General features: G+C 37.7%; 1 protein-coding gene across 1 annotated transcript in view; it reads left to right on the top strand.

Annotated features, from left to right (window-relative positions):
* The window catches only part of LRP1B (LDL receptor related protein 1B), a 2,049,143-nt gene that overhangs the window by 1,125,399 nt on the left and 901,310 nt on the right, over window positions 1–22,434 (top strand). The window contains exons 9-10 of the mRNA XM_043488135.1: window positions 5,012–5,183; window positions 9,623–9,766. Coding sequence (XP_043344070.1) covers window positions 5,012–5,183; window positions 9,623–9,766 — 316 coding nt within the window. The remainder of the gene's footprint in view (window positions 1–5,011; window positions 5,184–9,622; window positions 9,767–22,434) is intronic.

Here is a 22,434-nt window from a genome sequence, read left to right as displayed (position 1 = left end):
GTTGGGGACAGTACGCAGAATAACACTGTAGGTACTTGATGGTAAATAAATCCTTCTGAAGGCAAGCAGTGACGCAGAGAATAAAATTTGATCTTTATCGTATGAACATGTTTTCTACCCTCATCAATTGCCACCTCTATAGTCATGTTTTCTCTCCTGGACTGTGGATTGGCAGCTAAGTAGACAGCAATGTGGATATGCCATGGCCTCACACTTCCAGATGGCTGTTCCCACACTTAGAGCAAAGCATGCATGAAATAAATGGAAATTAATGGAAGACTTTAGCTTGCTTATAATGTTTATAGGAAAAAAGTATTGCCCAAAATAAAAATTGGGTTTTATATATATATATAGTGAATATGATGTCAGTTATGCAGAAAATATTATTGATAACTACACACATTCCTTCCTTTATGACACTTGGTTTAGTAGCTAAGTCGTGTCCAACTCTTGTGACCCCATGGACTATAGCCCGCCGGGCTCTTCTCTGTCCGTGGGATTCTCCAGGCAAGAATACTGGAGTGGGTTGCCATTTCCTTCTCCAGGGGATCTTCCTGACCCAGGAATCATATCTGGGTCTACTGCATTGCAGGTAGATGATTTACCAACTGAGCTATGAGGGAAGTCCTCATATGACACTTACTGGGGACTAATACTAACATAAAAAGTGATTACTGAAGTTTTAACATAGAATGATTCCCCCCCTTAATTCCTTTTCTTTCATTTGTTGCCTAGACATGAAGAATTGAAATATGTCCAAAAGCAATATGAAAAACCAGTCTTCTTTTAGTCAACATCTTACATGAGAGGATCAGGAATGATAATGAAGAGTCATGTAAGCTAGGAAGATAGCAAATCAAATGAACTGGCAAGATTTCCTAAGTACAAATGTTTGTGATTTTGTTCTATAATTTTTTTTTTCAATAACAAATCATGGATAACTTCTCAAATTCTCTTAACTAAAAATCTGTACTAAAAAGTGGACTAAAAGTGCAATATAATGCCAAAGAATAGTGTCAAATGCTTCTTTTTCATCAAAATCTCTACAGCAAATCAGTTGACAGGTCTACCATACCCTGGTCCAGAACCATTTTAAATTAAGTATAATACAAGGAATGCCCCAAAGGCCTTGCACCTAGCATGTGCCCTGTTGTATGAGAAAATCACTATACTCATTCTTCCTTTGCTTTACTGGAAGCTTTCCATCAATTCAAGAAGTCTGTTCTTACCCATAATCCCCAAGACATCTGCCAAGTAGGAAAGTTATGCTGTTAACTGTGAAGTGTTGGGAGAACAGTAAACACTGTTCTCATATCACAGAGTTTCATGTTCATTATAAATAGGCTTTAGAAAGAATGCAATTTCTGAGTAGAGATTGCTGACATATTATTTATAATTATTCCAAATATATGATTTCATTGCTTATTAATTTCCTTGCTGGGAATAGTAGTGTAACCTGTACTTTATTTTTTTTAAATGGGATTTTCAAAGGTGCTTTCTAATCAGTCCTTTCATAGGCAAAAAAAGGATTTTATAGATTCTGTATATCCATGATTATATAAATAAGTGGCCCACAAAAATATCTCAAATTCTATGTAACAGTGCCATAAGCATATTATTGAATATGCTTGACAGTTTGATTCTCATTAGCCTTTGAAAAGTCCATGGGATTTTCCAGGCAAGAGTACTTTGAAAAGTAGCTACTGAATATGTTTTCTTCATGAAACATGGGGTTCTTAAGGCAAGAATACTGAAGTGGTTTGCTGTTCCCTTCTCCAGGGGACCACATTTTGTCAGAATTCTCCACCATGACCCGTCCATCTTGGGTGGCCCTACACAGCATGGCTCATAGTTTCACTGAGTTAAAGAAGACTGTGGTCCATGTGATCAGATTGGTTAGTTTTCTGTGATTGTGGTTTTCATTCTGTCTGCCCTCTGATGGATAAGTATAAGAGGCTTATGGAAGCTTTCTGATGGGAGAGACTGACTGGGAGGGAAACTGGGTCTTGTTCTGATGGGTGGGGCCATGCTCAGTAAATCTTTAATCCAGTTTTTGTTGATAGGCTGAAGAAGCTGAAGTCGAATGGTTCTGTAAGACCTACAAGACCTTCTAAAACTAATACCCCCAAAAGGTGTCCTTTTCATTATAGGGAACTGGAATGCAAAAGTAGGAAGTCAAGAAACACCTGGAGTAACAGGCAAATTTGGCCTTGGAGTATGGAATGAAGTAGGGGAAGGGTTAACAAGAGTTTTGAAAAGAGAATACTCTGGTCATAGCAAACAGCCTCTTCAATAACACAAGAGAAGATGATACACATGGACATCACCAGATACTCAATACCAAAATCAGGTTGATTGTATTCCTTGCAGCCAAAGATGGAGAAGCTCTATACAGTCAGAAAAAAACAGACCGGGAGCTGACTGTGGCTAAGATCATGAACTCCTTATTGCCAGACTTAAATTGAAGAAAGTAGAGAAAACCACTAGACCATTCAGGTACGACCTAAATCAAATCCTTTACAGTTATACAGTGGAAGTGGCAAATAGATTCAAGGGATTAGATCTGATAGACAGAGTGCCTGAAGAACTGTGACAGAGGTTCATGACATTGTACAGGAGACAGTGATCAATACCACCCCCAAGAAACAGGAATGTAAAAAGGCAAAATGGTTGTCAGAGGAGGTCTTACATACAGCTGTGAAAAGAAGAGAAGTGGAAGGCAAAGAAGAAAAGGAAAGATAAACCCATTTGAATGCGAGTTCTAAAGAACTGGGGCTTCCCTAATGGCTCAGAGGTTAAAGCATCTGCCTGCAATACGGGAGACCTGGGTTCGATCCCTGGTTCAGGACGATCCCCTGGATAAGGAAATGGCAACCCACTCCAGTATTCTTGCCTGGAGAATCCCATGGACAGAGGAGCCTGGTGGGCTATAGTTCACGGGGTTGCAAAGAGTCGAACATGACTGAGATTTCACTTTCGCTTTCTAAAGAATAGCAAGGAGAGATAAGAAAGCCTTCCTCAGTGACCAGTGCAAAGAAATAGAGGAAAACAATAGAATGGGAAAGACTAGAGATCTCTTCAAGAAAATTAAAGATACCAAGGGAACATTTCATGCAAAGATGGGCTCAATAAAGGACAGAAATGGCATGGACATAACAGAAGCAGAAGATATTAAGAAGAGGTGGCAAGAATACACAGAAGAACTATACAAAAAAGAGCTTCATGACCCAGATACTACGATGCTGTAATCAATCACCTAGAGCCAGACATCCTAGAATGTGAAGTCCAGTGGGCCTTAGGAAGAATCACTATGAACAAAGCTGGTGGAAGTGATGGAATTCCAGTTGAGCTATTTCAAATCCTAAAAGATGAAAGTGCTTCATTCAATATGCCAGCAAATTTGTAAAACTCAGCAGTGGCCACAGGACTGGAAAAGGTCAGTTTTCATTACAATCCCAAAGAAAGGCAATGCCAAAGAATGCTCAAACTACCGCACAATGGCACTCATCTCACATGCTAGCGAAGAAATGCTCAAAATCCTCCAAGCCAGGCTTCTACAGAATGTGAACCATGAACTTCCAGCTGTTCAAACTGGTTTTAGAAAAGGCAGAGGAACCAGAGATCAAATTTCCAACATCTGTTGGATCATCAAAAAAGCAAGAGAGTTCCAGAAAAACATCGATTTCTGCTTTTTTGAGTATGCCAGAGCCTTTGACCATGTGGATTACAACAGACTGTGGAAAATTCTTCAAGAGTTGGGAATACCAGACCACCTGACCTGCCTCCTGAGAAATCTGTATGCAGGTCAGGAAACAACAGTTAGAACTGGACATGGAACAACAGACTGGTTCCAAATCGGGAAAGGAGAACATCAAGGCTGTATGTTGTCACCCTGCTTATTTAACTTACATGCACAGTACATCATGAGAAATGCCAGACTGGATGAAGCACAAGCTGGAATCAAGATTGTCGGGAGAAATGTCAGTAACCTCAGATACGCAGATAACACCACGCTTATGGCAGAAAGTGAAGAAGAACGAAAGAGCCTCTTGATGAAAGTAAAAGAGGAGAGTAAAAAGTTGGTTTGAAACTCAACATTCAGAAAACTAAGATCATGACATCTGGTCCCATCACTTCATGACAAATAGATGGGGAAACAATGGAAACGGTGAGAGACTTTATTTTTAGGGCTCCAAAATCACTGCGGATGTAGACTGCAGCCATGAAATTAAAAAACGCTTACTCCTTGGAAGAAAAGTTATGGTCAACCTAGACAGTATATTAAAAAGCAGAGACATTACTTTGCCAAAAATGTCTATCTAGTCAAAACTGTGGTTTTTCCAGTAGCCATGTATTGATGTGAGAGTTGGATTCTAAAGAAAGCTGAGTTCTGAAGAATTGATGCTTTTGAACTATGGTGCTGGAAAAGACTCTCAAGAGTCCCTTGGACTGCAAGGAGATCCAACCAGTCCATCCTAAAGGCGATCAGTCCTGAGTGTTCATTGGAAGGACTGATGTTGAAGCTGAAACTCCAATACTTTGGCCACCTGATGCAAAGAACTGACTCATTTGAAGAGACCCTGATGCTTGGTAAGATTGAAGGCGGGAGGAAAAGGGGACGGCAGAGGATGAGATGGTTGGATGGCATCACCAGCTCAATGGACATGAGTTTGAGCAAGCTCCGGGAGTTGGTGATGGACAGAGAAGCCTGGTGTGCTGCGGTCCATGGGATCGCAAAGGACTGAGCAACAGAACTGAACTGAATGAATCATGAATACAATTCTGTCCCATACATTTGAAACTGCTTTATCTACTACTGCGTAATGTATTATTTTTATAGAAAAATTTTATATTAGTGAAATGTTGAATTCTTTGAGAGAAAATAAATGACAATATGCTCGTGACTCTCCTACTATGGTGGTTTTCCACAGTAGTAAAAGCAATTTTTTTTTCTTTCAAGTTGAAAGCAACATAATCAAAAAATCATAGTTATATTTGCACATTTTTATAGGTCAAACATCTGTATGGTATAACTGTGTTTGAAGACTACTTATATGCAACTGATTCTGATAACCTCAACATCATAAGGATAAACCGATTTAATGGTAGTGATATTCACTCATTAATTAAAATGGAAAATGCTAGAGGAATCCGAATCTATCAAAAAAGGACTCAACCAACAGGTAAGATTCCAAGATTTCTTCATAGCCTTCATAATAGTGAATTGAATGGGGATATGACTCTTGTGCCTTTGTATGGTGTCAAAGTGGGTGAGCCATAAATTCTCTGTTTTGATAGCAAAAATGTACATGTCTGCATGATAAAATAGAATAGAGCTCCCTTCCAAAGTCTAAATGACAAATTGTTCAGTTCCTAGTGGATCATTTCTACAGCCATAGAATTGAAATGATGGCTAGATTTAAATTCAGGAAGGAACTTTCCCTCTTGATGTATGTACACAGAAAACTCAGATGCTGAGATGCTAGAGGTTTTTTTTTTGTATATCATTCTAGGAGACAAACTTCAAATCAGGTGACTTTCTTACAGTATCTGTCTAGTTTTTATTGCAGTCACTTGTGGGTCTCTTGACTTAACTTCCCAACCATTCCTTAACACATGTTAATTAAAAATAATTTTTACCAAGAAGGCTGCAACATTGCTAAGTATCCCTCAAAAATTATTTTGCAATGTAAGTTAATGATGCTTGTTCATCAATAAAATGTAGGCTCATTTATGTAGGGAATCATGTAACATACAAAACTACCACCCAAATTTTCATTATCTTTTTGCGCTTCAAATTAAAACTAATTTAGAATTATTTACCTATTAACACAAATTGAGTTTAGGCAAAGTATTGTTACATGTATGTTTACAGGAAATTCAGACTAGGGATTCTGTAGATAACCTTTATAGAAGTTTAAATTTGGTCTTATTAATTTACCAATTACTTTTTGATCATTTATTAATACTATGTGCCAGGAACTATTCTATGTACATTGAGAATACAGCTGAGTAAAACAGACTAAAACATTATCTCCTTTATAAGATTTGCACTGTTGTAAAAAAAAATGCATAATGTTTTTCTTTTAAAGTAAGTAAATTTTTAGGAGATAATAAGTGCTATGGAGAGAGATAAAGTAGATGAGTGTCATGAATAGGATTAGTTTACAATTTTATATTTAATGGTCAGAGGAAATTGCACTGAAAGATAAAATTGCATGAAGACTTGAAGTAATTAAAGGAGAGAGACAGGTAGAAAGATCAGTCAGTTCAGTTTTGTCCAACTCTTTGTGACCCCATAGGTCGCAGCACCCCAGGCTTCCCTGTCCATCACCAACTCCCGGAGCTTGCTTAAATTCACGTCCATCAAATCCGTGATGCCATCCAACCATCTTATCCTCTGTGGGCCCCTTCTCCTCCTCCTGTCAATCTTTCCCAGAATCGGGTCTTTTCCAGAGAGTCAGTTCTTCACATCAAGTAGCCAAAATATTGGAGCTTCAGTGAGGAAGAACATGCTTCAATTGTTCAGTGAGCAGTAAGGAGACCTACATGTCTGGAGCAGAGCAAACACGAGGAAGAGAAGCAGGCAATTAAGTTGGAGAAATGAAGGAGAACAATAACTAGTAGGGCCCTGCAGACAATTATAAAAAAAGTTTGCTTATACTTTGCATGACATGGATAGTCCTTAGGAAGCCTTAGGTAGAGGAGTCTCATAACCTGACTTACTTTTTAAAGAAACCAGTAGGGTTACTTTGTTGACAGTAGGCTATGGGGAACAAAGATGGAAGGTTAGAGATGATGGTAGATTGGACCAAGATGGTAGCAGTGAAGGTGGTGAAAAGTAGACTGAGGATATGTTTGAATATATAACCAACAGGATTTCCTGATGAATTTGATATGAGTTGTACATTTAAAAAAGAGACAAAAGTGATGACAGTGGGTTGGGCTGAGTAATTGTAATAACCAAGTTGTTTTTGAGATTTAGGAAAACTAAGTTTGGAGTAAATTGGGAGCAAATAAGAAATATATATTTTTTTACATATTATTTTGAATGCCTATCATAAATTCAGGAGGAGATATCAAGAAGCTATTTGAATATATGAGACTGGATTTCAGGGGAAAGTCCTAGCTAGACATAGCAATTGAGCCTCATTGGCATATAGATGACAATTATTTTTCCTTTTTAAAGAAAGGGAAATGGATGTGATCACCAAGGAAGTAACTATAAATTGGCCATTGGATTTAACAGTGTGAAGCTCATAGGGATCTGACAAGAGCAATTTTGTGGTGAGGAGAAGGTCTGGTTAGAATGGATCTGAGAAAGGAAAGAAGTAAATTGTAGAAAGTGAGCATGGATAACTTTGAAAAGTATTGATATTAGATGAAACAGGGAAATGGGGAGCTGATTGAAGGATTGCTTGGAGAATTAAGATTAAAAGTAGGATTTTCCCTCCAAGGTGCAGAAGCAATGGCACATTTATATGCTGATGGGAATGATCCAAGGGAGAGAGCAAAAGTAGTGAAGAAAGTAAGAAAGTGCAGACTTGCTAATTAGCTGAAAAAAGATGTGCTCTACTGTAGAAATGGGGTGAGACTGGAAAATAAAAGCAATGCTTTTGGGCAAAACAGATACTTAAACTATACTCCAGCTATCTTTTCATTTAGAGAATGTGGAACATAAGCATAGCATAGTTTTCAAAAGCACATAAGTTTTAATATTAAAAGAAAATTATCATATTATTCATCACAATTCCAAGTGGTGATTAGAAAGAAATATACTTACAATCATATAAAAATCTTACTAATTTTATTCCTTTTCTCTTCAACCTATGCTTCTTTTTCTCATCTTCTCCACCTAGTGCTTTTCCTATATTGTTTTGTTTTGTTTTTCTCCAATTTCTACACTCATGAAACATCCTACTATTCCATAATACCTACATGAAAACTCAACCTCCTCCTTTAGCAGTTGCAATGCACACACACACACACAATTCATGTGTGAAAGGGTTTTCCAAATGACAATGAACACAAAATTGAAAAAAATAAAAATAAATTCAGTACTTCTCAATAACGGTGATCACGGAATGACATTTATTTAAGTTTAGTGTGCTTATATGCTTAGTCATTCAGTCATGTCCAACTCTTTGTGATCCCATGGACTAGAGCCCACCAGGCTCCTCTGTCCATGGGATTTTGCAGGCAAGAATACTGGAATCAGTTTCCACAACAAACTATGGAAATTTTTTAAAGAGATGGGAATATCAGACCACCTGACCTGCCTCCTGAGAAATCTGTACGCAGGTCAAGAAGTAACAGTTAGAACTGTAAGGAGTACATCAAGGCTGTATATTGGCACCTTGCTTATTTAACTTCTATGTAAAGTACATCATACGAAATGCACGACTGGATTCAAGATTACTGGGAGAAATTTTAATAACCTCAGATACACAGATGATACCACCCTTACAGCAGAAAGTGAAGAGGAATTGAAGAGCCTCTTGAAAGTGAAAGAGGAGAGTGAAAAAGTTGGCTTAAAACTCAACATTAAAAAGATCAAGATCATGGCATCTGGTCCCATCACTTAATGGCAAACAGATGGGGAAACAATAGAAACAGTAAGAGACTATTTTTTTGTGTTCCAAAATCATGGCAGATGGTTACAGCAGCTGTGAAATTAAAAGACACTTGCTCGTTGAAAGAAAAGCTATGACAAACATAGACAGCATATTAAAAAGCAGAGACATTACTTTGCTGATAAGGGTCCATCTTGTCAAAGCTATGGTTTTTCCAGTAGTCATGTATGGATGTGAGAGTTGGACCATAAAGAAAGCTGAGCACTGAAGAATTGATTCTTTTGCACTGTTTTGTTGAAGACACTTGAGAGTCTCTTGGACTGCAAGGAGATCAAACCAGTCTATCCTAATGGAGATCAGTCCTGGGTATTCATTGGAAGGACTGATGTTGAAGCTGAAACTCCAACACTTTGACCACCTGATGCAAAGAACTGACTCATTTGAAAAGACCCTGATACTGGGAAAGATTGAAGGCAGGAGGAGAAGGGGATCACAGAGGATGAGATGGTTGAATGGAATCACTGACTCAATGAACATGAGTTTGAGCAAGCTCCAGGAGTTGGTGATGGACAGCGAAGCCTGGTGTGCTATAGTACATGGGCTTGCAAAGAGTCAGACACGACTTAGTGACTGAACTGAACTGATATTAATTGTAGATTATTTCAGAAGAAATCCTTTTCTGCTTTAACTACCAACCTGGGATATTTTAGCAGTATTTTTTTGTATTTGTCACAGAAGTGTATTTTTTTTTTAAGTATGATAAACATGTACCAAAAAATCATGTTACTTTTATTTGGTTTGCATGTTCACAGGTTAGATTAATATAAAAGCATTTTACCTCTTACAATTTTTTTTAGGAGTATTTGGGCAAATCCCTACCTTCCATGGGGTTTAAACGCTTTTTCAATTGATTATGATATGATATAGTTGGGTGGATAGATTTTTTTCTAGAATTCCCTCTTCTGTGCTGTCAAAGTTTCAACATACTGATGCATGTAATTATCTCTCCTTTGGAGAATTTCAAGCATGCTGTTTTTCATTTGTTGTAGTCAGAAGCCATGCGTGTGAAGTGGATCCATATGGAATGCCAGGGGGATGTTCACACATCTGTCTGCTCAGCAGCAGTTACAAAACACGGACCTGTCGCTGCAGGACTGGCTTCAACTTGGGAAGTGATGGCAGATCATGCAAAAGTATGTTATTGAAAATCAAACATTTGCCAGCAGCTAATGCTTCAGAGTAGGATTCTTAGTATTAATTAGGAGCATCAACGTCAGTTAAAATGTGAGCTATCATCAGGTCAAATTTGCTGTGAAATGTATACTAGCCATTTTTCTCAAAATCAATATTTAGGTTTATCTTTTCTTTTGTATGTGCATGGTAATGAGAATGAAAAACCTAACTGGACTGTAAAGTCACCAAATTTATAGATCTTTGGGAAACATACTTCAGGAAAGATTTTTAGGAAATCCTTTCCTTAATTACCTAAAAAATGTTTGTGATCTAATGAGCCTCAATCATTGGTTGGCCAGATTTTCTCTTTTCTGAACCAAGATGCTGCTTCTAATAATAGCAGTATTATTTAGTCCAACAGAAATCCACATAAAGTAATACTTCACCTTACCAGCATTGGGGGGTGAAATTTATTTTATTATTTCATTTTCCATATAACAAGAGCTATACTAATTAAGTATCAATCTTTTTAATAATTCTGTTGAAAAGCTTTTTAGTAGCTCGACCTTTGTTTTATTTCTGATATATGCCAAAAATTTCATTGTTCTTAATTTTTCATAATCAGATATAGTATTAATGTTCCTCATAGAGATGGTATCCGTGTCGAGACTATCAGTCTGTTTCACAAATACCATAATTTTTAAGGTTATGATGTCTGCTTTTACAGTGTTTATTTAATTGTTCTTAACTTTTGTTAAGTTTAAATTTTGCACAAGTATAATTAAGGTCTTCATAATCAGATATAGTATTAATGTCCCTCATAGAAATGCTATCCATATTGAGACTAACAGTCTTTAAATGTTTCCCAAAACCCCTAATTTTTTATATTTATCTCTCTTTTTTCATGACCTTTTTTTCCTGTCTGTGCTCTCTTTCTGTGGTCACTGTCCTGCCATCTCTTTTACTTTCTTGCCATAGGCTTGCTAAAGATGGTGAGATGAGACCTCTAAATTTATTATAATTTTAAATCTAAGTGGTTAGAATTCATAGCATAAGTACTTTTAAATTAGGAACCCAAAAGTCTTAACTGTGATAAAATATATGCATTTTTGTACTGTTTTAAAATTTCTAACTTTGTAGCAAATGCTAGGAATGTAGAGACACCAACTCTGATGTTCAAGTCCTCTAGATAATTGAGGGCATTGTGTCAGAAGCCTCAAGATAGGAGATATGTGTGTGTGAGTGTGTGTCTGTACGTAACCAGCCTTTAAGCTGCTCTGGTTACCACTTGGAAAGTGATGGCATGTCATACAAAAATATATTCATGCACATTTATGCATGTATAAATATACATACATGTGTAGGTGTGCATATATATGTTTGTAATACGGGCAAACCAAACAAAAAGACCCTCTTCCTTGCCTCTTGATACACACAAGGAAAAAGACTGATGTGGAAAAATTGTTTCTCCACCACCAGGTGTATGCACATCAGCAGAAGCGGCAAAAGGTGGCTTCATTTCCACATTCCAAACTCAAGCTAGTACATCCTGAGTACTGACTCACCTTTATACGCATACATGCTTGGAGGAAAAATTTAAGAGCAGACTTGTATAAGCTTCAGTTGTTTCTAACACAGTGATCAATCAAAGTACCCGCATGCGTGTTAAGTCACTTTGGTCATGTTTGACTCTTTGTAACTCTGGGCTGTAGCCCTCCCAGCTCCTCTGTCCATGGGATTTTCCAGGCAAGAATACTGGAGTGGGTTGCCATTTCCTCCTTCAAGGGATCTTCCCAACTCAGGGATCCACCAGCATCCGTTTTGTCTCTTGAATTGGCAGGCACATTCTTTATCACTAGTGCACCTGGGAAGCCCTCAATCAAGGTAAATTAAATTAACATTTAAATTAACAGAAACAATAATATCTATTTTTAGCAGAAAGGATCAAACACAAATAGATAGGTACTTAAAAAATCATTGAAGTGCCTGAAGCAGCAGCTTCTAGACTGACTCTTAGGAATTTTCCTTTTACAGCCGCCACAGATTAGCCTGGCTTAAGCTGAAACACCTACCAACATCAGAAGCTAGGCATCAGGAGGCCACAAATGGCAATGATAACTTGAAAAACACCATTTTAGCTGAGTTCTACTGATTAAGAAGCTTGCACCATAACTATTAGCTTTAGAAATTAAGTATACTGGCAAACTAAGCAAAGCACAAAAGATGCCTTCTTCCTTGCCACTTGATATACACAATAGAAGATTAATGTGGAAAAATTCAGTTTCTCCATTATATGAATACCAGCAGAAGCAGCCAAAGATGGTCTCATTTTCACATTCCAAACTCAAGTTAGTATATCTTGTACTAACTCAACTTTGATTTAGGTACTTCAATAAAAATTTGAGCCATGGCTATATCAGTGTCTGTGGAGTGTAATTTTTAGTTTTCAATTGTCTATAATAGAAGAAAACACATTAGAAGAAAGTTAAGGTACTCAATGATTGAAAAAAAAAAAAAACTGAATAAAACAATGGGAAAACAGTTACCAGTCTTGTTTAAAATATGCATGCACATGTACACACACACATATTAAACTGATGAGGTCTACCGATTACTAATTAAAACATCAATTACAAATAAATATATGTTAGCAGAAATAAATGTTAGCAAAAATGAGTTTTGAGAAACCAGTGTTCTTATGTATTACTAATAGAACTAGAAAATCTATATATAATGTAACATAGTATATATTATAAATTGGCATCACAATTGGAAAGACATTTGATAATACATACAAAAGACCCAAAACTGATAACATCCTTTAGCATCTACTTTTCACTAAAGGAATCCATTGTAAATGCATGTATGATAACAAAACCCCAGAAACCATCTAAATATCCCACAATAGGTAAGGAGCTGACTATATTATATTGCCTCTCTAGCAATATACTGCCATTGATACTGCCTCTCTAACATGATACTGCCATTGAAAAGAAAGTTTTGAAGATCTTCTAATGATAGACAAAAATATTGTTAAATTTTTTCAAGTGCTAAAATGAATACTTAAGATCCCGTTTAAAAAATAAAGTGTGCATATGATGTTGGTAGGAAATGCACAGGAATGTTAATTTTCAAATGAATTTACTTTTTAATAGTGTATGATGGTATAGTTTAAAAAAATAAAAAGTAGGTAAACACTGAGGGGTTATAAGAGTAATGAGGAAGAAGAGGCTGTTAATATTGTTCAACCAGTAATTCCAGTTCTGGAAATGTATACTAAGGGATCATCTAAGAAAATTTATAAAATACCAGGTTGAAAAAATGCATATCTAAGTGTTATTATAATAGGAAGATAAAACCAACTGAGGAATGATTTGACAAATTATCATATATTAGACTGACTATACTTAAGGAATGTTAAGACTTAAAATAATGGAGCAACATAGAATATAATTTTAATGCTAAGATTTAGTAATAAAAACAGAATGCAAAAGTATCCTCTTCTTACTAGTGTGCATTAGAAAAATAGCTAGCTAAATTAAAAATAGTCACACAGAGGCATATATCTGTAAAAATGAGTGAATAAGAACTATAACAAGCAGAGATGAATATCAAGTATATAATAAGAATAAAATCAACTCATAGCACACAGGCAGTTCCAACATGCAAAAGTCAAACAATCTACTGTTGAGAAATACAAACAATGTATGTGCCAAAACTCCTAAAAATTACATGATAAACACAATAACCATATTATAGTATATAACCAGAGAAATTGGTTGTCTCTGGGATGGAAGGGAATAGATTTGGTACATATGCATGCATTTTAACATCCTGGAAATATTCTTAAGATCTGTGCTAGGTACATGAGATTTGTTTTATTTTTATTCTTTAAATATTAAAAGTATATATACTATATATTTAATATGGGCTTCCCTGGTGGCTCTGAGGGTAAAGAATCCGCCTACAGTGTGGGAGACCTAGGTTCAATCCCTGGGTTGGGAAGATCCCCTGGAGAAGGGCATGGCAGCCCACTCCAATATTCTTGCCTAAATAATCCCCATGGACAGAGGAGCCTGGTGGGCTACAGTCCATGGGGTCACAAAGAGTTAGACATGACTGAGCAACTAAGCATAGCACCATATTCATTAACACTAATTTTGAAAGAAAATAAGAGAGACAATATACAAAATGATGATATAGTTTTCATTGAAGGTGTTGTGTTTATGAGTAATTACGTTGTTTTTCTTTTCTCTCCAAATTTTAATAATGTAGTTACTTTACATTAATAGGAATCTCATTTATGATATATTTATCCAAATATAGTCATATGTATCCTCAGTTGTTTTTTTTTTAATTTATTTATTTATTTTTTTCAGTGTGTTTAGTCATACATTGACATGAATCAGCAATAGATTTACACGTATTCCCCATCCCGATCCCCCCTCCCACCTCCCTCTCCACCCGATTCCTCTGGGTCTTCCCAGTGCACCAGGTTTGAGCACTTGTCTCATGCATCCCACCTGGGCTGGTGACCTGTTTCACCATAGATAATATACATGCTGTTCTTTCGAAACATCCCACCCTCACCTTCTCCCACAGAGTTCAAAAGTCTGTTCTGTACTTCTGTGTCTCTTTTTCTGTTTTGCATATAGGGTTGTCATTACCATCTTTCTAAATTCCATATATATGTGTTAGTATGCTGTAATGTTCTTTATCTTTCTGCCTTACTTCACTCTGTATAATGGGCTCCAGTTTCATCCATCTCATTAGAACTGATTCAAATGAATTCTTTTTAATGGCTGAGTAATATTCCATGGTGTATATGTACCACAGCTTCCTTATCCATTCATCTGCTGATGGGCATCTAGGTTGCTTCCATGTCCTGGCTATTATAAACAGTGCTGTGATGAACATTGGGGTGCACGTGTCTCTTTCAGATCTGGTTTCCTCAGTGTGTATGCCCAGAAGTGGGATTGCTGGGTCATATGGCAGTTCTATTTCCAGTTTTTTAAGAAATCTCCACACTGTTCTCCATAGCGGCTGTACTAGTTTGCATTCCCACCAACAGTGTAAGAGGGTTCCCTTTTCTCCACACCCTCTCCAGCATTTATTGCTTGTAGACTTTTGGATAGCAGCCATCCTGACTGGCGTGTAATGGTACCTCATTGTGGTTTTGATTTGCATTTCTCTGATAATGAGTGATGTTGAGCATCTTTTCATGTGTTTGTTAGCCATCTGTATGTCTTCTTTGGAGAAATGTCTGTTTAGTTCTTTGGCCCATTTTTTGATTGGGTCATTTATTTTTCTGGAATTGAGCTGCAGGAGTTGCTTGTATATTTTTGAGATTAATCCTTTGTCTGTTTCTTCATTTGCTATTATTTTCTCCCAATCTGAGGGCTGTCTTTTCACCTTGCTTATAGTTTCCTTTGTAGTGCAAAAGCTTTTAAGTTTCATTAGGTCCCATTTGTTTAGTTTTGCTTTTATTTCCAATATTCTGGGAGGTGGGTCATAGAGGATCTTGCTGTGATTTATGTCGGAGAGTGTTTTGCCTATGTTCTCCTCTAGGAGTTTTATAGTTTCTGGTCTTACATTTAGATCTTTAATCCATTTTGAGTTTATTTTTGTGTATGGTGTTAGAAAGTGTTCTAGTTTCATTCTTTTACAAGTGGTTGACCAGCTTTCCCAGCACCACTTGTTAAAGAGGTTGTCTTTTTTCCATTGTGTATCCTTGCCTCCTTTGTCAAAGATAAGGTGTCCATAAGTTCGTGGATTTATCTCTGGGCTTTCTATTCTGTTCCATTGATCTATATTTCTGTCTTTGTGCCAGTACCATACTGTCTTGATGACTGTGGCTTTGTAGTAGAGTCTGAAGTCAGGCAGGTTGATTCCTCCAGTTCCATTCTTCTTTCTCAAGATTACTTTGGCTATTCGAGGGTTTTTGTATTTCCATACAAATTGTGAAATTATTTGTTCTAGTTCTGTGAAAAATACCGTTGGTAGCTTGATAGGGATTGCATTGAATCTATAGATTGCTTTGGGTAGAATAGCCATTTTGACAATATTGATTCTTCCAATCCATGAGCATGGTATGTTTCTCCATCTGTTTGTGTCCTCTTTGATTTCTTTCATCAGTGTTTATAGTTTTCTATGTATAGGTCTTTTGTTTCTTTAGGTAGATATACTCCTAAGTATTTTATTCTTTTTGTTGCAATGGTGAATGGTATTGTTTCCTTAATTTCTCTTTCTGTTTTTTCATTGTTAGTATATAGGAATGCAAGGGATTTTTGTGTGTTAATTTTATATCCTGCAACTTTACTATATTCATTGATTAGCTCTAGTAATTTTCTGGAAGAGTCTTTAGGGTTTTCTATGTAGAGGATCATGTCGTCTGCAAACAGTGAGAGTTTCACTTCTTCTTTTCCTATCTGGATTCCTTTTACTTCTTTTTCTGCTCTGATTGCTGTGGCCAAAACTTCCAACACTATGTTGAATAGTAGTGGTGAGAGTGGGCACCCTTGTCTTGTTCCTGATTTCAGGGGAAATGCTTTCAATTTTTCACCATTGAGGGTGATACTTGCTGTGGGTTTGTCATATATAGCTTTTATTATGTTGAGGAATGTTCCTTCTATTCCTGCTTTCTGGAGAGTTTTAATCATGAATGGGTGTTGAATTTTGTCAAAGGCTTTCTCTGCATCTATTGAGATAATCATATGGTTTTTATCTTTCAATTTGTTAATGTGGTGTATTACATTGATTGATTTGCGGATATTAAAGAATCCTTGCATTCCTGGGATAAAGCCCACTTGGTCATGGTGTATGATTTTTTTAATATGTTGTTGGATTCTGTTTGCTAGAATTTTGTTAAGGATTTTTGCATCTATGTTCATCAGTGATATTGGCCTGTAGTTTTCTTTTTTTGTGGCATCTTTGTCTGGTTTTGGAATTAGGGTGATGGTGGCCTCATAGAATGAGTTTGGAAGTTTACCTTCTTCTGCAATTTTCTGGAAGAGTTTGAGTAAGATAGGTGTTAGCTCTTCTCTAAATTTTTGGTAGAATTCAGCTGTGAAGCCATCTGGTCCTGGGCTTTTGTTTGCTGGAAGATTTTTGATTACAGTTTCGATTTCCTTGCTTGTGATGGGTCTGTTAAGATCTTCTATTTCTTCCTGGTTCAGTTTTGGAAGGTTATACTTTTCTAAGAATTTGTCCATTTCATCCAAGTTGTCCATTTTATTGGCATAGAGCTGCTGGTAGTAGTCTCTTATGATCCTTTGTATTTCAGTGTTGTCTGTTGTGATCTCTCCATTTTCATTTCTAATTTTGTTAATTTGGTTCTTCTCTCTTTGCTTCTTAATGAGTCTTGCTAATGGTTTGTCAATTTTGTTTATTTTTTCAAAAAACCAGCTTTTAGCTTTGTTGATTTTTGCTATGGTCTCTTTAGTTTCTTTTGCATTTATTTCTGCCCTAATTTTTAGGATTTCTTTCCTTCTGCTAACCCTGGGGTTCTTCATTTCTTCCTTCTCTAATTGCTTTAGGTGTAGAGTTAGGTTACTTATTTGGCTTTTTTCTTCTTTCTTGATGTGAGCCTGTAATGCTATGAACCTTCCCCTTAGCACTGCTTTTACAGTATCCCATAGGTTTTGGGTTGTTGTGTTTTCATTTTCATTCATTTCTATGCATATTTTGATTTCTTTTTTGATTTCTTCTATGATTTGTTGGTTATTCAGAAGCGTGTTATTTAGCCTCCATATGTTTGCATTTTTAACAATTTTTTCCTGTAATTGAGATGTAATCTTACTGCACTGTGGTCAGAAAAGATGACTGGAATGATTTCAATTTTTTTGAATTTTCCAAGACCAGATTTATGGCCCAGGATGTGGTCTATTCTGGAGAAGGTTCCGTGTGCACTTGAGAAAAAGGTGAAGTTGATTGTTTTGGGGTGAAATGTCCTATAGATATCAATCAGGTCTAGCTGGTCCATTGTGTCATTCAAGGTTTGTGTTTCCTTGTTAATTTGCTGTTTAGTTGATCTATCCATAGTTGTGAGTGGGGTATTAAAGTCTCCCACTATTATTGTGTTAGTATTAATTTCCTCTTTCATACTTGTTAGCGTTTGCCGCACATATTGTGGTGCTCCTATGTTGGGTGCATATATATTTATAATTGTTATATCTTCTTCTTGCATTAATCCTTTGATCATTATGTAGTGTCCTTCTTTGTCTCTTTTCACATCCTTTATTTGAAAGTCTATTTTATCTGATATGAGTATTGCGACTGCTGCTTTCTTTTGGTCTCCGTTTGCATGAAATATTTTTTTCCAGCCCTTCACTTTTAGTCTGTATGTGTCTCTTGCTTTGAGGTGGGTCTCTTGTAGACAGCATATATAGGGGTCTTGTTTTTGTATTCATTCAGCCAATCTTTGTCTTTTGGTTGGGGCATTCAACCCATTTACATTTAGGGTAATTATTGATAGGTGTGGTCCCGTTGCCATTTACTTTGTTGTTTTGGGTTCACGTTTATACAACCTTTCTGTATTTCCTGTCTAGAGAAGATCCTTTAGCATTTGTTGAAGAGCTGGTTTGGTGGTGCTGAATTCTCTCAGCCTTTGCTTGTCTGTAAAGCTTTTGAATTCTCCTTCATATCTGAATGAGATACTTGCTGGGTACAGTAATCTAGGTTGTAGGTTATTCTCTTTCATTACTTTCAGTATGTCTTGCCATTCCCTTCTGGCCTGGAGGGTTTCTATTGATAGATCAGCTGTTATCCTTATGGGAATCCCTTTGTGTGTTATTTGTTGTTTCTCCCTTGCTGCTTTTAATATTTGTTCTTTGTGTTTGATCTTTGTTAATTTGATTAATATGTGTCTTGGGGTGTTTCACCTTGGGTTTATCCTGTTTGTGACTCTCTGGGTTTCTTGGACTTGGGTGGCTATTTCCTTCCCCATTTTAGGGAAGTTTTCAGCTATTATCTCCTCAAGTATTTTCTCATGGCCTTTCTTTTTGTCTTCTTCTTCTGGGATTCCTATGATTCGAATGTTGGGGCGTTTCACATTGTCCCAGAGGTCCCTGAGGTTGTCCTCATTTCTTTTGATCCTTTTTTCTTTTTTCCTCTCTGCTTCATTTATTTCCACCATTTTATCTTGTACCTCACTTATCCTATCTTCTGTCTCCGTTATTCTACTCTTGGTTCCCTCCAGAGTGTTTTTGATCTCATTCATTGCATTATTCATTTTTAATTGACTCTTTTTTATTTCTTCTAGGTCTTTATTAAACATTTCTTGCATCTTTTCAATCTTTGTCTCCAGGCTATTTATCTGTAACTCCATTTTTGTTTTCAAGATTTGGGATCATTTTTATTATCATTATTCTAAATTCTTTTTCAGGTAGATTCCCTATCTCCTCCTCTTTTGCTTGACTTGGTGGGCATTTTTCATGTTCCTTTACCTGTTGGGTATTTCTCTGCCTTTTCATCTTGTTTAGATTGCTGTGTCTGGACTGGGCTTTCTGTATTCTGGAGGTCTGTTGTTCCTTTTTATTGTGGAGGTTTTACCCAGTGGGTGGGGTTAGACGATTGGCTTGTCAAGGTTTCCTGGTTAGGAAAGTTTGCGTCGGTGTTCTGGTGCGTGGAACTTGATTTCTTCTCTCTGGAGAGCAATGGAGTGCTCAGTAATGAGTTTTGAGATGGGTCTATGTGTTAGGTGTCACCTTGGGCAGCCTGTATGTTGACGTTTAGGGCTATGTTCCTGCGTTGCTGGAGAATTTGCTTGGTATGTCTTGCTCTAAAACTTATTGGCTCTTGGGTGGTGGTTGGTTTCAGTGTAGATATGGAGGCTTTTGGACGGTCACTTATTACTTAAAGTTCCATGTAGTCAGGAGTCTTCTGGTGTTCTCAGGTTTTGGGCTTAAGTCTCCTGCCTCTGGATTTCAGTTTTATTCTTCCTGTAGTCTCAGGACTTCTCCAACTACACAGCACTGATAATAAAACTTCTAGGTTAATGGCGAAAAGATTCTCCCCCATTAGGGACACCCAGAGAGGTTCACAGAGTTACATGAAGAAGAGGAGAGGGAGGGGGGAGATAGTGTTGAGCAGGAGGAGAAAAAGGGGGACTCAAGAGGAGAGAGACAGATCTACGCAGTTATCTGTTCCCAGAATGTTCTCCGTAGCCCAGACACCCACCAGGATTCACAGAATTGGATTGGGAAGAAAAGGAGAAAGGAGGAAATAGAGGTGTTCTGAGGTAGAAAACAGAGAGTCAAGATTGGGAGAGAAAAATCAACACACTCCTGAATAAAAATGGGAACTGAATATTTGATTCTTAAATGTTCACAATTTATATCATATATTGAAAAACAAAAATTAAAAATCTAGAGTAGAGATTAGACTCTTAAAAATACTATATTAAAAACAAAAACCAAAACACACACAAAAAAATTTTTTTAAATATATATGAAGTTCAGTTTAAAAAATAGGGCTTCTCTTTTTTTTTTTTTTTGGTAAGGTTATAGTGTATTGAAAATGAAAATTAAGGAGTAGTAGAGGAGTACTAGAGGACTTTAAAAGAAATAAGAGAAAAAGAAAAATAGAAAATAGAAGAGAAAAAGGAGAAAAAAAAAAGAAAGAAAGAAAAAAAAAGAATTTTCCCTAATTAAAAAAATCATAAAAATCTATGAAAATGAAAGTTAAGGAATGATGGGGGAGTAATAGGGAATTTTAAAGGAAAATAAAAGAGAAAAAATAAAAAAGAAAAAATTTTAAAAAAAAAGTAAAAATATATCTAGGAATTTCTCTGGAGCTGTTGCGGTCAGTGTCGGTTCGGCTCAGTTTCAGATATCTCCTCGTTCCAGCTTACAGATCTCGATATCTACAGGCCTCTTCCGGTATAATCGGTGTTTTCTACAGGAATTTTAATCTGTTGTACCGCTCTCTCCTGAAGCGGTTCCCTTTGTTTATTTGGCTTCTGTTTGCCGGTTTCTTCAGAGCCTCATTTCCGCCCTGACACAGGCGGGCGGAGGTGGACTCATTCAGGTAGCTAGTTCTGTCGCGCTGCTGGGAGGGGCTGACGCTGCAGGGATGGGCTGGCGCTGCCGGGAGAGGCTGGCGCTGGTTTCTCGGTCTGCGCTGCTCAGAGTCCCGGCCGCTCCTCATGGAGCGCGCAGCGCTCGAACAAAAGGCTGAGTCCGCTCTTGTGCCTTCCCCGTCAGAGCGTTCCAGGCAGCCAGAAGCTTGACCGGCGCACTCTCTCCGGGAGCGGCGCACCCTCTCCCACGGTCCCAATCTCGGTTTCTGCCGGCGCCGGGTGTGTGCGCCTTCTGCCCTCTGCCCCCACCCCGTCCCCGCCCGTGTCGGTGGGGTGCCTGCGCGCTGTGTCTCACCGCGACCTGCTCCCGCCTCCGGCGGGTCCGGGCCGGTCGGCAGTCTGCGAGCCCCTCTCCGGACTCTCTCGGTCCCCCCGTTCCGCGAACGGCCGGCAGCGAGTTCGGGCCGGTCAATTTTCTCTCTCTTCCCTGCTCTCCCACAGTTCAAGTTGGCAACTCACAAAAGCTCCCTCCGATTGTCCTCAGGGCACTCAGGCCCGGACCCTGCCCCAAACAATGCCGCCTGCTCCTCTCCGTGCCGCCCCCACTTGCTGGTGGCGGATGCGGGTGTCTGGGGCACTTTTCTGCTGAGAGTTGCTTTTAGGCACCTAATCTGTGGGTTTTATTTATTGTTTCCCTCCCAGTCAGGTTGCCCTCCTAGATTCAAACGCTTCCCCCAGGCCCGCCAGTGCGAGGGTTTCCCGGTGTCTGGAAACGTCCTCCAAAGACTTTCTTCCTGGGACGGATCTCCGTCCTTAGCTCTTTTGTCTCACTTTTTATCTTTTATATTTTTTCCTACCTCCTTTCGAAGACAATGGGCTGCTTTTCTGGGCGCCTGATGACCTCAGCTAGCGATCAGAAGTTGTTTTGTGAAGTTTGCTCTGCGTTCAGATATTCTTTTGATGAATTTGTAGGAGAGAAAGAGGTCTCCCCTTCCTACTCCTCCGTCATCTTGGCTCCTCCCCCCCCCATCCTCAGTTTTAATGAAACTATATATGTTTTCCTTTCCATATGAAATATTCCCTTCAAATTATATAACTAAACTAAGTATAATGTGCCCTAGCAATAGGAGAACTTTGCATGTAGTTTCATATAAATGTCAAAATGAGTTCATTCATTCTGTAGAAAAAACTTCCTTGATCCAAGACACAGATTTTTGTTTTCTTTAGTTTTGATAAAGGCTGTGTTGTATGTCAGTTACTGGCAGACAGCATTAACCTCTAAAGTTTTAATTAAGATATGGAAAAAGAAGTGATGCTGTAACTGCATTTGATTTCATTTCCTAAAGAAATAAATCACGTGTTCATACAAACTAATATATTCAGTGCAAGTTATGTGATATTGTGTGATTATTTTTGCTTCCCTTGTCAGTCTGCAATGCAAATTCCGAGTAGGGGGCGTGTTTTAAATATTCTGAAGTTTTCAACATTGTCAAACATAATGAATGCTACAGTTAGTATCTACAGATGTGTTAGATAGATTGTAATGAGTTGTAAAATTAAATGTGCTGGATGTTTCAATAAATGTCCATTTTACAGTTACAAGTTATCCAATTATTTATCATGTTTTTGCTACATAGACAGTTACAGACAAAAGAATAATTAACTTAATAT

Source organism: Cervus canadensis, chromosome 15 (genome assembly GCF_019320065.1).
Source record: "Cervus canadensis isolate Bull #8, Minnesota chromosome 15, ASM1932006v1, whole genome shotgun sequence".
Classification (NCBI taxonomy): domain Eukaryota; kingdom Metazoa; phylum Chordata; class Mammalia; order Artiodactyla; family Cervidae; genus Cervus; species Cervus canadensis.
Note: the sequence above shows the minus strand (reverse complement) of the source record. Positions and strands in the feature narration are given on the sequence as shown.